At 37.6% G+C, this 16,777-nt stretch overlaps 1 protein-coding gene across 1 annotated transcript in view; it reads left to right on the forward strand.

Annotated features, from left to right (window-relative positions):
* Positions 1-16,777, forward strand: part of KCP (kielin cysteine rich BMP regulator) — a 565,655-nt gene that overhangs the window by 339,742 nt on the left and 209,136 nt on the right. Inside the window, 1 exon segment of the mRNA XM_053716343.1 lies at positions 462-644. Coding sequence (XP_053572318.1) covers positions 462-644 — 183 coding nt within the window.

Here is a 16,777-nt window from a genome sequence, read left to right on the forward strand (position 1 = left end):
ACACATATAAATGCACTCACACAAACACATACATGTACACATACATGCGCACACATACACATGCTCACATATACATGCTCACATATACACATATACATGCGCACATACATAAATGTCAGAAAATGATTAAATATTGATGTATTTAATAAGATTTAAAGGCTGCTCTCTAAACACTCTCATAAAGATATATAAGATAACAGACATTGCGTTAGAGTATTTAATTGCTCTGTATCATCAGAGACGTTCTTGTATTTATGTGATTTGACAGTTTTATTTGCTGATTTTGGTGCCTATAACCTCAGGGTACACAATAGGACTTTTTCATCTAACTATCCAGACACCATTTTCTGTATGAACAGTTTGTTAAAACTTGGAGAGAAGGTTGGTCCTGAGAACTAAATGAGCACATGAACAACATAATGATTTGAAGCTAGTGTGACCCATTGCTCTTGTCTCTGCAGCGCCCCCTGCTGACTGCCCCTACTCTGGGGTAGTGTACAGACACATGCAGCGTTTCTATGATCCATCTGACAAATGCCGTGACTGCATCTGTAACAATGGCACTGTCACCTGCCAGCGCAAACCCTGTGCTCCCATCCAGTGCTCGCACCCACTGCAGGGTGACTGCTGCCGCTCCTGTGACGGTACGTGACATGTATGAGACATTATTGTTTATAGTGCTTATATATATAATATGTCCGTTTATCTCCATAAAATTACTTGTACTGCTATATACACAAACATGTGTCACCATAAAAAGACTTGTACTGCTATATACACAAGCATGTGTCACAATAAAAAGACTTGTACTGCTATATACAAAAACATGTGTCACCATAAAAAGACTTGTACTACTATATGCACAAGCATGTGTCACCATAAAAAGACTTGTACTACTATATACACAAGCATGTGTCACAATAAAAAGACTTGTACTGCTATATACACAAACATGTGTCACAATAAAAAGACTTGTACTGCTATATACACAAACATGTGTCACCATAAAAAGACTTGTACTACTATATGCACAAGCATGTGTCACCATAAAAAGACTTGTACTACTATATACACAAACATGTGTCACCATAAAAAGACTTGTACTACTATTTACACAAACGTGTCACCATAAAAAGACATGTACTACTATATACACAAACATATGTATGTACTACTATATACACAAACATGTGTCACCATAAAAAGACTTGTACTGCTATATACACAAACGTGTCACCATAAAAAGACTTGTACTGCTATATACACAAACATGTGTCACCATAAAAAGACTTGTACTACTATTTACACAAACGTGTCACCATAAAAAGACATGTACTACTATATACACAAACATATGTATGTACTACTATATACACAAACATGTGTCACCATAAAAAGACTTGTACTGCTATATACACAAACGTGTCACCATAAAAAGACTTGTACTGCTATATACACAAACGTATGTCACCATAAAAAGATGTACTACTATATACACAAACATGTCACCATAAAAAGACTTGTACTGCTATATACACAAACATATGTCACCATAAAAAGACATACTACTATATACACAAACACATGTCACCATAAAAAGACTTGTACTACTGTATACACAAACATGTGTCACCATAAAAAGACTTGTACTACTATATACACAAGCATGTGCACCATAAAAAGACTTGTACTACTATATACACAAACATGTGTCACCATAAAAAAGACTTGTACTGCTATATACACAAACATATGCCATCATAAAAAGACTTGTACTACTATATACACAAACATGTGTCACCATAAAAAGACTTGTACTACTATATACACAAACATAAAAAGTCTTCTTCTACTATATACACAAACGTGTGTCACCATAAAAAGACTTGTACTACTATATACACAAGCATGTGTCACCATAAAAAGACTTGTACTGCTATATACACAAACATATGTCACCATAAAAAGACTTGTACTACTATATACACAAACATGTGTCACCATAAAATGACTTGTACTGCTATATACACAAACATGTGTCACCATAAAAAGACTTGTACTGCTATATACACAAACGTATGTCACCATAAAAAGACTTGTACTGCTATATACACAAACATATGTCACCATAAAAAGACTTGTACTACTATATACACAAACACGTGTCACCATAAAAAGACTTGTACTGCTATATACACAAACGTATGTCACCATAAAAAGACTTGTACTGCTGTATACACAAACATATGTCACCATAAAAAGACTTGTACTACTATATACACAAACACGTGTCACCATAAAAAGACTTGTACTGCTATATACACAAACGTATGTCACCATAAAAAGACTTGTACTGCTATATACACAAACGTATGTCACCATAAAAAGACTTGTACTACTATATACACAAACACATGTCGCCATAAAAAGACTTGTACTGCTATATACACAAACATATGTCACCATAAAAAGACTTGTACTACTATATACACAAACACGTGTCACCATAAAAAGACTTGTACTACTAAATACACAAACATAAAAAGTCTTCTTCTACTATATACACAAACGTGTGTCACCATAAAAAGACTTGTACTACTATATACACAAACATATGTCACCATAAAAAGACTTGTACTACTATATACACAAACACTTGTCACCATAAAAAGACTTTTACTGCTATATACACAAACGTATGTCACCATAAAAAGACTTGTACTGCTATATACACAAACATATGTCACCATAAGGTCTAGTGGGCGCTGGGATATTCTCTTATTACTACTATATACACAAGCATGTGTCACCATAAAAAGACTTGTACTGCTATATACACAAACATATGTCACCATAAAAAGACTTGTACTACTATATACACAAACACATGTCACCATAAAAAGACTTGTACTGCTATATACACAAACGTATGTCACCATAAAAAGACTTGTACTACTATATACACAAACACGTGTCACCATAAAAAGACTTGTACTGCTATATACACAAACGTATGTCACCATAAAAAGACTTGTACTGCTATATACACAAACATATGTCACCATAAAAAGACGTACTACTATATACACAAACATATGTCACCATAAAAAGACTTGTACTGCTATATACACAAATGTGTCACCATAAAAAGACTTGTACTGCTATATACACAAACATATGTCACCATAAAAAGATTTGTACTACTATATACACAAACACGTGTCACCATAAAAAGACTTGTACTGCTATATACACAAACGTATGTCACCATAAAAAGACTTGTACTACTATATACACAAACACGTGTCACCATAAAAAGACTTGTACTGCTATATACACAAACGTATGTCACCATAAAAAGACTTGTACTGTTATATACACAAACATATGTCACCATAAAAAGACGTACTACTATATACACAAACATATGTCACCATAAAAAGACTTGTACTTCTATATACACAAATGTGTCACCATAAAAAGACTTGTACTGCTATATACACAAACGTATGTCACCATAAAAAGACTTGTACTACTAAATACACAAACATATGTCACCATAAAAAGACTTGTACTGCTATATACACAAACGTATGTCACCATAAAAAGACTTGTACTGCTATATACACAAATGTGTCACCATAAAAAGACTTGTACTACTAAATACACAAACATATGTCACCATAAAAAGACTTGTACTGCTATATACACAAGCATGTGTCACCATAAAAAGACTTGTACTGCTATATACACAAGCATGTGTCACCATAAAAAGACTTGTACTGCTATATACACAAGCATGTGTCACCATAAAAAGACTTGTACTGCTATATACACAAGCATGTGTCACCATAAAAAGACTTGTACTACTATATGCACAAGCATGTGTCACCATAAAAAGACTTGTACTGCTATATACACAAACACGTGTCACCATAAAAAGACTTGTACTGCTATATACACAAACACGTGTCACCATAAAAAGACTTGTACTGCTATATACACAAACATGTGTCACCATAAAAAGACGTACTACTATATACACAAACATATGTCACCATAAAAAGACTTGTACTGCTATATACACAAGCATGTGTCACCATAAAAAGACTTGTACTGCTATATACACAAGCATGTGTCACCATAAAAAGACTTGTACTGCTATATACACAAGCATGTGTCACCATAAAAAGACTTGTACTGCTATATACACAAGCATGTGTCACCATAAAAAGACTTGTACTGCTATATACACAAGCATGTGTCACCATAAAAAGACTTGTACTACTATATGCACAAGCATGTGTCACCATAAAAAGACTTTTACTGCTATATACACAAACACGTGTCACCATAAAAAGACTTGTACTACTATATACACAAACATGTGTCACCATAAAAAGACTTGTACTACTATTTACACAAACGTGTCACCATAAAAAGACATGTACTACTATATACACAAACATATGTACTACTATATACACAAACATATGTCACCATAAAAAGACTTGTACTGCTATATACACAAACGTGTCACCATAAAAAGACTTGTACTGCTATATACACAAACATATGTCACCTTAAAAAGATGTACTACTATATACACAAACATGTCACCATAAAAAGACTTGTACTGCTATATACACAAACATATGTCACCATAAAAAGACGTACTACTATATACACAAACACATGTCACCATAAAAAGACTTGTACTACTGTATACACAAACATGTGTCACCATAAAAAGACTTGTACTACTATATACACAAGCATGTGCACCATAAAAAGACTTGTACTACTATATACACAAACATGTGTCACCATAAAAAAGACTTGTACTGCTATATACACAAACATATGCCATCATAAAAAGACTTGTACTACTATATACACAAACATGTGTCACCATAAAAAGACTTGTACTACTATATACACAAACACGTGTCACCATAAAAAGACTTGTACTGCTATATACACAAACGTATGTCACCATAAAAAGACTTGTACTGCTGTATACACAAACATATGTCACCATAAAAAGACTTGTACTACTATATACACAAACACGTGTCACCATAAAAAGACTTGTACTGCTATATACACAAACGTATGTCACCATAAAAAGACTTGTACTGCTATATACACAAACGTATGTCACCATAAAAAGACTTGTACTACTATATACACAAACACGTGTCGCCATAAAAAGACTTGTACTGCTATATACACAAACATATGTCACCATAAAAAGACTTGTACTACTATATACACAAACATATGTCACCATAAAAAGACTTGTACTGCTATATACACAAATGTGTCACCATAAAAAGACTTGTACTGCTATATACACAAACGTATGTCACCATAAAAAGACTTGTACTACTAAATACACAAACATATGTCACCATAAAAAGACTTGTACTGCTATATACACAAACGTATGTCACCATAAAAAGACTTGTACTGCTATATACACAAATGTGTCACCATAAAAAGACTTGTACTGCTATATACACAAACGTATGTCACCATAAAAAGACTTGTACTACTAAATACACAAACATATGTCACCATAAAAAGACTTGTACTGCTATATACACAAGCATGTGTCACCATAAAAAGACTTGTACTGCTATATACACAAGCATGTGTCACCATAAAAAGACTTGTACTGCTATATACACAAGCATGTGTCACCATAAAAAGACTTGTACTGCTATATACACAAGCATGTGTCACCATAAAAAGACTTGTACTACTATATGCACAAGCATGTGTCACCATAAAAAGACTTGTACTGCTATATACACAAACACGTGTCACCATAAAAAGACTTGTACTGCTATATACACAAACACGTGTCACCATAAAAAGACTTGTACTGCTATATACACAAACATGTGTCACCATAAAAAGACGTACTACTATATACACAAACATATGTCACCATAAAAAGACTTGTACTGCTATATACACAAGCATGTGTCACCATAAAAAGACTTGTACTGCTATATACACAAGCATGTGTCACCATAAAAAGACTTGTACTGCAATATACACAAGCATGTGTCACCATAAAAAGACTTGTACTGCTATATACACAAGCATGTGTCACCATAAAAAGACTTGTACTGCTATATACACAAGCATGTGTCACCATAAAAAGACTTGTACTACTATATGCACAAGCATGTGTCACCATAAAAAGACTTGTACTGCTATATACACAAACACGTGTCACCATAAAAAGACTTGTACTGCTATATACACAAACATGTGTCACCATAAAAAGACTTGTACTGCTATATACACAAACATGTGTCACCATAAAAAGACTTGTACTGCTATATACACAAACATGTGTCACCATAAAAAGACTTGTACTGCTATATACACAAACGTATGTCACCATAAAAAGAATTGTACTGCTATATACACAAACATATGTCACCATAAAAAGACGTACTACTATATACACAAACATATGTCACCATAAAAAGACTTGTACTACTGTATACACAAACATGTGTCACCATAAAAAGACTTGTACTACTATATACACAAGCATGTGCACCATAAAAAGACTTGTACTACTATATACACAAACATGTGTCACCATAAAAAAGACTTGTACTGCTATATACACAAACATATGCCATCATAAAAAGACTTGTACTACTATATACACAAACATGTGTCACCATAAAAAGATTTGTACTACTATATACACAAACATAAAAAGTCTTCTTCTACTATATACACAAACGTGTGTCACCATAAAAAGACTTGTACTACTATATACACAAGCATGTGTCACCATAAAAAGACTTGTACTGCTATATACACAAACATATGTCACCATAAAAAGACTTGTACTACTATATACACAAACATGTGTCACCATAAAATGACTTGTACTGCTATATACACAAACATGTGTTACCATAAAAAGACTTGTACTGCTATATACACAAACGTATGTCACCATAAAAAGACTTGTACTGCTATATACACAAACATATGTCACCATAAAAAGACTTGTACTACTATATACACAAACACGTGTCACCATAAAAAGACTTGTACTGCTATATACACAAACACATGTCACCATAAAAAGACTTGTACTGCTGTATACACAAACATATGTCACCATAAAAAGACTTGTACTACTATATACACAAACACGTGTCACCATAAAAAGACTTGTACTGCTATATACACAAACGTATGTCACCATAAAAAGACTTGTACTGCTATATACACAAACGTATGTCACCATAAAAAGATTGTACTACTATATACACAAACACGTGTCACCATAAAAAGACTTGTCCTGCTATATACACAAACATATGTCACCATAAAAAGACTTGTACTACTATATACACAAACACGTGTCACCATAAAAAGACTTGTACTGCTATATACACAAACATATGCCATCATAAAAAGACTTGTACTACTATATACACAAACATAAAAAGTCTTCTTCTACTATATACACAAACGTGTGTCACCATAAAAAGACTTGTACTACTATATACACAAACATATGTCACCATAAAAAGACTTGTACTGCTATATACACAAACATGTGTCACCATAAAAAGACTTGTACTGCTATATACACAAACGTATGTCACCATAAAAAGAATTGTACTGCTATATACACAAACATATGTCACCATAAAAAGACGTACTACTATATACACAAACATATGTCACCATAAAAAGACTTGTACTACTGTATACACAAACATGTGTCACCATAAAAAGACTTGTACTACTATATACACAAGCATGTGCACCATAAAAAGACTTGTACTACTATATACACAAACATGTGTCACCATAAAAAAGACTTGTACTGCTATATACACAAACATATGCCATCATAAAAAGACTTGTACTACTATATACACAAACATGTGTCACCATAAAAAGACTTGTACTACTATATACACAAACATAAAAAGTCTTCTTCTACTATATACACAAACGTGTGTCACCATAAAAAGACTTGTACTACTATATACACAAGCATGTGTCACCATAAAAAGACTTGTACTGCTATATACACAAACATATGTCACCATAAAAAGACTTGTACTACTATATACACAAACATGTGTCACCATAAAATGACTTGTACTGCTATATATACAAACATATGTCACCATAAAAAGACTTGTACTGCTATATACACAAACATGTGTCACCATAAAAAGACTTGTACTGCTATATACACAAACGTATGTCACCATAAAAAGAATTGTACTGCTATATACACAAACATATGTCACCATAAAAAGACGTACTACTATATACACAAACATATGTCACCATAAAAAGACTTGTACTACTGTATACACAAACATGTGTCACCATAAAAAGACTTGTACTACTATATACACAAGCATGTGCACCATAAAAAGACTTGTACTACTATATACACAAACATGTGTCACCATAAAAAAGACTTGTACTGCTATATACACGAACATATGCCATCATAAAAAGACTTGTACTACTATATACACAAACATGTGTCACCATAAAAAGACTTGTACTACTATATACACAAACACGTGTCACCATAAAAAGACTTGTACTGCTATATACACAAACGTATGTCACCATAAAAAGACTTGTACTGCTATATACACAAACATATGTCACCATAAGGTCTAGTGGGCGCTGGGATATTCTCTTATTACTACTATATACACAAGCATGTGTCACCATAAAAAGACTTGTACTGCTATATACACAAACATATGTCACCATAAAAAGACTTGTACTACTATATACACAAACACGTGTCACCATAAAAAGACTTGTACTGCTATATACACAAACGTATGTCACCATAAAAAGACTTGTACTACTATATACACAAATACGTGTCACCATAAAAAGACTTGTACTGCTATATACACAAACGTATGTCACCATAAAAAGACTTGTACTGCTATATACACAAACATATGTCACCATAAAAAGACTTGTACTGCTATATACACAAATGTGTCACCATAAAAAGACTTGTACTGCTATATACACAAACATATGTCACCATAAAAAGACTTGTACTACTATATACACAAACACGTGTCACCATAAAAAGACTTGTACTGCTATATACACAAATGTATGTCACCATAAAAAGACTTGTACTACTATATACACAAACACGTGTCACCATAAAAAGACTTGTTCTGCTATATACACAAACATATGTCACCATAAAAAGACGTACTACTATATACACAAACATATGTCACCATAAAAAGACTTGTACTGCTATATACACAAATGTGTCACCATAAAAAGACTTGTACTGCTATATACACAAACGTATGTCACCATAAAAAGACTTGTACTGCTAAATACACAAACATATGTCACCATAAAAAGACTTGTACTGATATATACACAAACGTATGTCACCATAAAAAGACTTGTACTGCTATATACACAAATGTGTCACCATAAAAAGACTTGTACTGCTATATACACAAACGTATGTCACCATAAAAAGACTTGTACTACTAAAAACACAAACATATGTCACCATAAAAAGACTTGTACTGCTATATACACAAGCATGTGTCACCATAAAAAGACTTGTACTGCTATATACACAAGCATGTGTCACCATAAAAAGACTTGTACTGCTATATACACAAGCATGTGTCACCATAAAAAGACTTGTACTGCTATATACACAAGCATGTGTCACCATAAAAAAACTTGTACTACTATATGCACAAGCATGTGTCACCATAAAAAGACTTGTACTGCTATATACACAAACACGTGTCACCATAAAAAGACTTGTACTGCTATATACACAAACACGTGTCACCATAAAAAGACTTGTACTGCTATATACACAAACATGTGTCACCATAAAAAGACGTACTACTATATACACAAACATGTGTCACCATAAAAAGACGTACTACTATATACACAAACATATGTCACCATAAAAAGACTTGTACTGCTATATACACAAGCATGTGTCACCATAAAAAGACTTGTACTGCTATATACACAAGCATGTGTCACCATAAAAAGACTTGTACTGCTATATACACAAGCATGTGTCACCATAAAAAGACTTGTACTGCTATATACACAAGCATGTGTCACCATAAAAAGACTTGTACTACTATATGCACAAGCATGTGTCACCATAAAAAGACTTGTACTGCTATATACACAAACACGTGTCACCATAAAAAGACTTGTACTGCTATATACACAAACATGTGTCACCATAAAAAGACTTGTACTGCTATATACACAAACATGTGTCACCATAAAAAGACTTGTACTGCTATATACACAAACGTATGTCACCATAAAAAGACTTGTACTGCTATATACACAAACGTATGTCACCATAAAAAGACTTGTACTGCTATATACACAAACGTATGTCACCATAAAAAGACTTGTACTGCTATATACACAAACATATGTCACCATAAAATGACTTGTACTACTATATACACAAGCATGTGTCACCATAAAATGACTTGTACTACTATATACACAAACATATGTCACCATAAAATGACTTGTACTACTATATACACAAACATATGTCACCATATGTTTGGCAGACAAGTTATGGAGCAGCGGTCATACTGAGCTTGATAAATATGCCCCTTGTACTACTATATACACAAACATATGCCCCTTGTACTACTATATACACAAACATATGCCCCTTTTACTACTTAATACACAAACATATGCCCCTTGTACTACTATATACAAAAACATATGCCCCTTGTACTTCTATATACACAAACATATGCCCCTTGTACTACTATATATACACAAACATATGCCCCTTGTACTACTATATACACAAACATATGCCCCTTGTACTACTATATACACAAACATATGCCCCTTGTACTACTATATATACACAAACATATGCCCCTTGTACTACTATATACACAAACATATGCCCCTTGTACTACTGTATACACAAATGTATCACCAGAATATTATGTATATTTATTTCCACAGCTTAAATCCTCTCTGCATTGTCCGAAGCAAGCCCCTTACTGATGTATTATTTTTTGTACGTTCCCCCTAACTAACAATATAATAATAACAAAGCACACAAGACACCACTAGCTATCTTTACCTGGCACGCCCGTTTGCAATACTTTACTTTTCTTTCATGAATCAGGCAGAGCAGCAATTTTAAGCAACTTTCTAATTTACTTCTATCATCAAATATTTTTCGTTCTCTTGGTATGTTTTGTTAAAAAGCATTGACGTAGGCTCAGGAGCGTGCACGTATCTGGTGCACTATATGGCAGCAGTTTTGCATGAATGTTATCCATTAGCAAAAGCACTAGAGGGCAGCACTATTTCCTGCCATGTATTGCTCCAGATGCTACCTAGGTATCTCTATCATGGGAACGAAGCAAATCAGATAATATAATGAATTAGATATGATAGATTTTACCTGGCAAATCATTGTGGTATACTTAACATGTAAGTCATCACAATGAGACGTTCCTGTCCCCATTCACTGGGGCACTTTTATTACTGCATCACAGATATCTACCGGTGTTCTTAAAGCCAGACAAAATATACCTCCTCTACTAAAGCCTTCTGGCACATGCTCAGTAGGAGCTGTCACCTGTGTATATACGGAGCTGCCCCCTGTGTATATACGGAGCTGCCCCCTGTGTATATACGGAGCTGCCACCTGTGTATATACGGAGCTGCCACCTGTGTGTATACGGAGCTGCCACCTGTGTATATACGGAGCTGCCACCTGTGTATATACGGAGCTGCCACCTGTGTATATACGGAGCTGCCACCTGTGTATATACGGAGCTGCCACCTGTCTATATACGGAGCTGCCACCTGTGTATATACGGAGCTGCCACCTGTGTATATACGGAGCTGCCACCTGTGTATATATGGAGCTGCCCCCTGTGTATATACGGAGCTGTCACCTGTGTATATACGGAGCTGTCACCTGTGTATATACGGAGCTGCCACCTGTGTATATACGGAGCTGCCACCTGTGTATATACAGAGCTGCCACCTGTGTATATACGGAGCTGCCACCTGTGTATATACGGAGCTGCCCCCTGTGTATATACGGAGCTGTCACCTGTGTATATACGGAGCTGTCACCTGTGTATATACGGAGCTGCCCCCTGTGTATATACAGAGCTGCCACCTGTGTATATACGGAGCTGTCACCTGTGTATATACGGAGCTGCCCCCTGTGTATATACGGAGCTGCCACCTGTGTATATACGGAGCTGCCACCTGTGTATATACGGAGCTGCCACCTGTGTATATACGGAGCTGTCACCTGTGTATATACGGAGCTGCCACCTGTGTATATACGGAGCTGCCACCTGTATATATACAGAGCTGCCACCTGTGTATATACGGAGCTGCCACCTGTGTATATACGGAGCTGCCCCCTGTGTATATACAGAGCTGCCACCTGTGTATATACGGAGCTGCCACCTGTGTATATACGGAGCTGCCACCTGTGTATATACGGAGCTGCCACCTGTGTATATACGGAGCTGCCACCTGTGTATATACAGAGCTGCCACCTGTATATATACGGAGCTGCCACCTGTGTATATACGGAGCTGCCACCTGTGTATATACGGAGCTGCCACCTGTGTGTATACGGAGCTGCCACCTGTGTGTATACTGAGCTGCCACCTGTGTATATACGGAGCTGCCACCTGTGTATATACGGAGCTGCCCCCTGTGTATATACGGAGCTGTCACCTGTGTATATACGGAGCTGCCACCTGTGTATATACGGAGCTGCCACCTGTGTGTATACGGAGCTGCCACCTGTGTGTATACAGAGCTGTCACCTGTGTGTATACGGTGCTGCCACCTGTGTGTATACGGAGCTGCCACCTGTGTATATACGGAGCTGCCACCTGTATATATACGGAGCTGCCACCTGTGTATATACGGAGCTGCCCCCTGTGTATATACGGAGCTGCCCCCTGTGTATATACGGAGCTGTCACCTGTGTATATACGGAGCTGTCACCTGTGTATATACGGAGCTGCCACCTGTGTATATACGGAGCTGCCACCTGTGTATATATGGAGCTGCCACCTGTGTATATACGGAGCTGTCACCTGTGTATATACGGAGCTGCCACCTGTGTGTATACGGAGCTGCCACCTGTGTATATACGGAGCTGCCCGCTGTGTATATACGGAGCTGCCACCTGTGTATATACGGAGCTGCCACCTGTGTATATACGGAGCTGTCACCTGTGTATATACGGAGCTGTCACCTGTGTATATACGGAGCTGCCACCTGTGTGTATACGGAGCTGCCACCTGTGTATATACGGAGCTGCCACCTGTGTATATACGGAGCTGCCACCTGTGTATATAGGGAGCTGCCACCTGTGTATATACGGAGCTGTCACCTGTGTATATACGGAGCTGCCACCTGTGTATATAGGGAGCTGCCACCTGTGTATATACGGAGCTGTCACCTGTGTATATACGGAGCTGCCATCTGTGTATATACGGAGCTGCCACCTGTGTGTATACGGAGCTGCCACCTGTGTATATACGGAGCTGCCACCTGTGTATATACGGAGTTGTCACCTGTGTATATACGGAGCTGCCACCTGTGTGTATACGGAGCTGCCCCCTGTGTATATACGGAGTTGCCACCTGTGTATATACGGAGCTGCCACCTGTGTGTATACGGAGCTGCCACCTGTGTATATATACGGAGCTGCCACCTGTATATATATGGAGCTGCCACCTGTCTATATACGGAGCTGCCACCTGTGTATATACGGAGCTGCCCCCTGTGTATATACGGAGCTGCCACCTGTGTATATACGGAGCTGCCACCTGTGTATATACAGAGCTGCCACCTGTGTATATACGGAGCTGCCCCCTGTGTATATACGGAGCTGTCACCTGTGTATATATACGGAGCTGTCACCTGTGTGTATACGGAGCTGTCACCTGTATGTATACGGAGCTGCCACCTGTGTATATACGGAGCTGCCACCTGTGTGTATACGGAGCTGTCACCTGTGTGTATACGGAGCTGTCACCTGTGTGTATACGGAGCTGCCACCTGTGTATATACGGAGCTGCCCCCTGTGTATATACGGCGCTGCCACCTGTGTATATACGGAGCTGCCACCTGTGTATATACGGAGCTGCCACCTGTGTATATGCGGAGATGCCACCTGTGTATATACGGAGCTGCCACCTGTGTATATACGGAGCTGCCACCTGTGTATATACGGAGCTGCCACCTGTGTATATACGGAGCTGTCACCTGTGTATATACAGAGCTGTCACCTGTGTATATACGGAGCTGCCACCTGTGTATATACGGAGCTGCCACCTGTGTATATACTGAGCTGCCACCTGTGTATATACGGAGCTGCCACCTGTGTATATACGGAGCTGCCCCCTGTGTATATACGGAGCTGCCCCCTGTGTATATACGGAGCTGCCACCTGTGTATATACGGAGCTGCCACCTGTGTATATACGGAGCTGCCACCTGTGTATATACGGAGCTGCCACCTGTGTATATACGGAGCTGCCACCTGTGTATATACGGAGCTGCCCCCTGTGTATATATGGAGCTGCCCCCTGTGTATATACGGAGCTGCCCCCTGTGTATATACGGAGCTGCCACCTGTATATATCTACGGAGCTGCCCCCTGTGTATATACGGAGCTGCCCCCTGTGTATATACGGAGCTGCCCCCTGTGTATATACGGAGCTGCCACCTGTGTATATACGGAGCTTCCACCTGTGTATATATGGAGCTGCCCCCTGTGTATATACGGAGCTGCCACCTGTGTATATACGGAGCTGTCACCTGTGTATATACGGAGCTGCCCCCTGTGTATATACGGAGCTGCCACCTGTGTATATATGGAGCTGCCACCTGTTTATATACGGAGCTGCCACCTGTGTATATACGGAGCTGCCACCTGTGTATATACGGAGCTGTCACCTGTGTATATACGGAGCTGCCCCCTGTGTATATACGGAGCTGCCACCTGTGTATATACGGAGCTGCCACCTGTGTATATATGGAGCTGCCACCTGTTTATATACGGAGCTGCCACCTGTGTATATACGGAGCTGCCCCCTGTGTATATACGGAGCTGCCACCTGTGTATATACGGAGCTGCCACCTGTGTATATACGGAGCTGCCACCTGTGTATATACGGAGCTGCCCCCTGTGTATATACGGAGCTGTCACCTGTGTATATATGGAGCTGCCACCTGTGTATATACGGAGCTGTCACCTGTGTATATATGGAGCTGCCACCTGTATATATACGGAGCTGCCACCTGTGTATATATGGAGCTGCCACCTGTGTATATAATTACAAGACACACATAGCTTGCAATGTGGCGGGGGGGGGATTGTCTTATATCGCTCTGGAGACCCTACAGTGGGCCCTATATGAATGTTTCAGTTTATGCTTAGCCATTTATGATTAATTGTTAATATTTAAAATAAAAATATTAAAGGGATACTATACCCAAACATTTTCTTTCATTATTAAAGGGACACTGAACCCAATTTTTTTCTTTTGTGATTCAGATAGAGCATGGCATTTTAAGCAACTTTCTAATTTACTCCTATTATCAATTTTTGTTTGTTCACTTGCTATCTTTATTTGAAAAAGAAGGCATCTAAGCTTCTTTTTTGGTTCAGCACTCTGTACAGATCTTTTTTATTGGTAGATGAATTTATCCACCAATCAGCAAGAATAACCCAGGTTATTCACCAAAAATGGGCCTGCATCTAAACTTACATTCTTGCATTTCAAATAAAGATACCAAGAGAATGAAGAAAAATTGATAATAGGAGTAAATTAGAAAGTTGCTTAAAATTGCATGCTCTATCTGAATCACAAAAGAAAAAAATTGGGTTCAGTGTCCCTTTAAGGTAGAGAATACAATTTTAAACAACATTCCAATTTACTTCTATTACCTAATTTTCTTCATTCTTTAGATATACTTTAATGAAGAAATAGCAATGCACACGGTGAACCAATCACAGGAGGCATCTTTGTGCAGCTACCAATCAGCAGCTACTAAGCATATCTAGATATGCTTTTCAGCAAAGAATATCAAGAGAATGAAGCACATTAGATAATAGAAGTAAATTAGAAAGTTGTTTATAATTGTATGCTCTTTCTAAATCAAGAAAGAAAATTGGTTTCTGTGACAGACCCTTCTGTCAGTACTGAAAGAGTTAACTTTGTTCAGCTTTAAGAAGCTATTTTCTAAAGACAAGGTTGCTAGCCTCAGCTATTGTGTACTGTAATTAAGTTTAGTGATAAACATTCACATTGTTTAATCACATCCAGAGAGCAGACGCCCAAGTGATAAGAAAGACTAAATTGTTTATCTGCTTAAGTAATGTAATTCTATTGTATCATGTCAAAGGGTGTTTTCCCTCTATCTAATGTACAATATTCTTTCAACCCTTCATCTGGGGTCAGACCTGCATAAATACTGGGCATATAGCCTTCAATAAAGTGCATTCTGTTTTAACCTTCAATGTGGAGCCTGGTCTCATGTTTGAGGGGGGAATTAGCTGGGTTGTGAGTTGCTGATCCCATATTCAGGACATCGTTCATCTGGTATTAACCCTTGGTATCTGTTGATACCGTAACAGTTTCCATGTCCCTTTAACTACTACTTTAGATTATTCCCTG

This window comes from Bombina bombina, chromosome 6 (genome assembly GCF_027579735.1).
Source record: "Bombina bombina isolate aBomBom1 chromosome 6, aBomBom1.pri, whole genome shotgun sequence".
Lineage (NCBI taxonomy): Eukaryota > Metazoa > Chordata > Amphibia > Anura > Bombinatoridae > Bombina > Bombina bombina.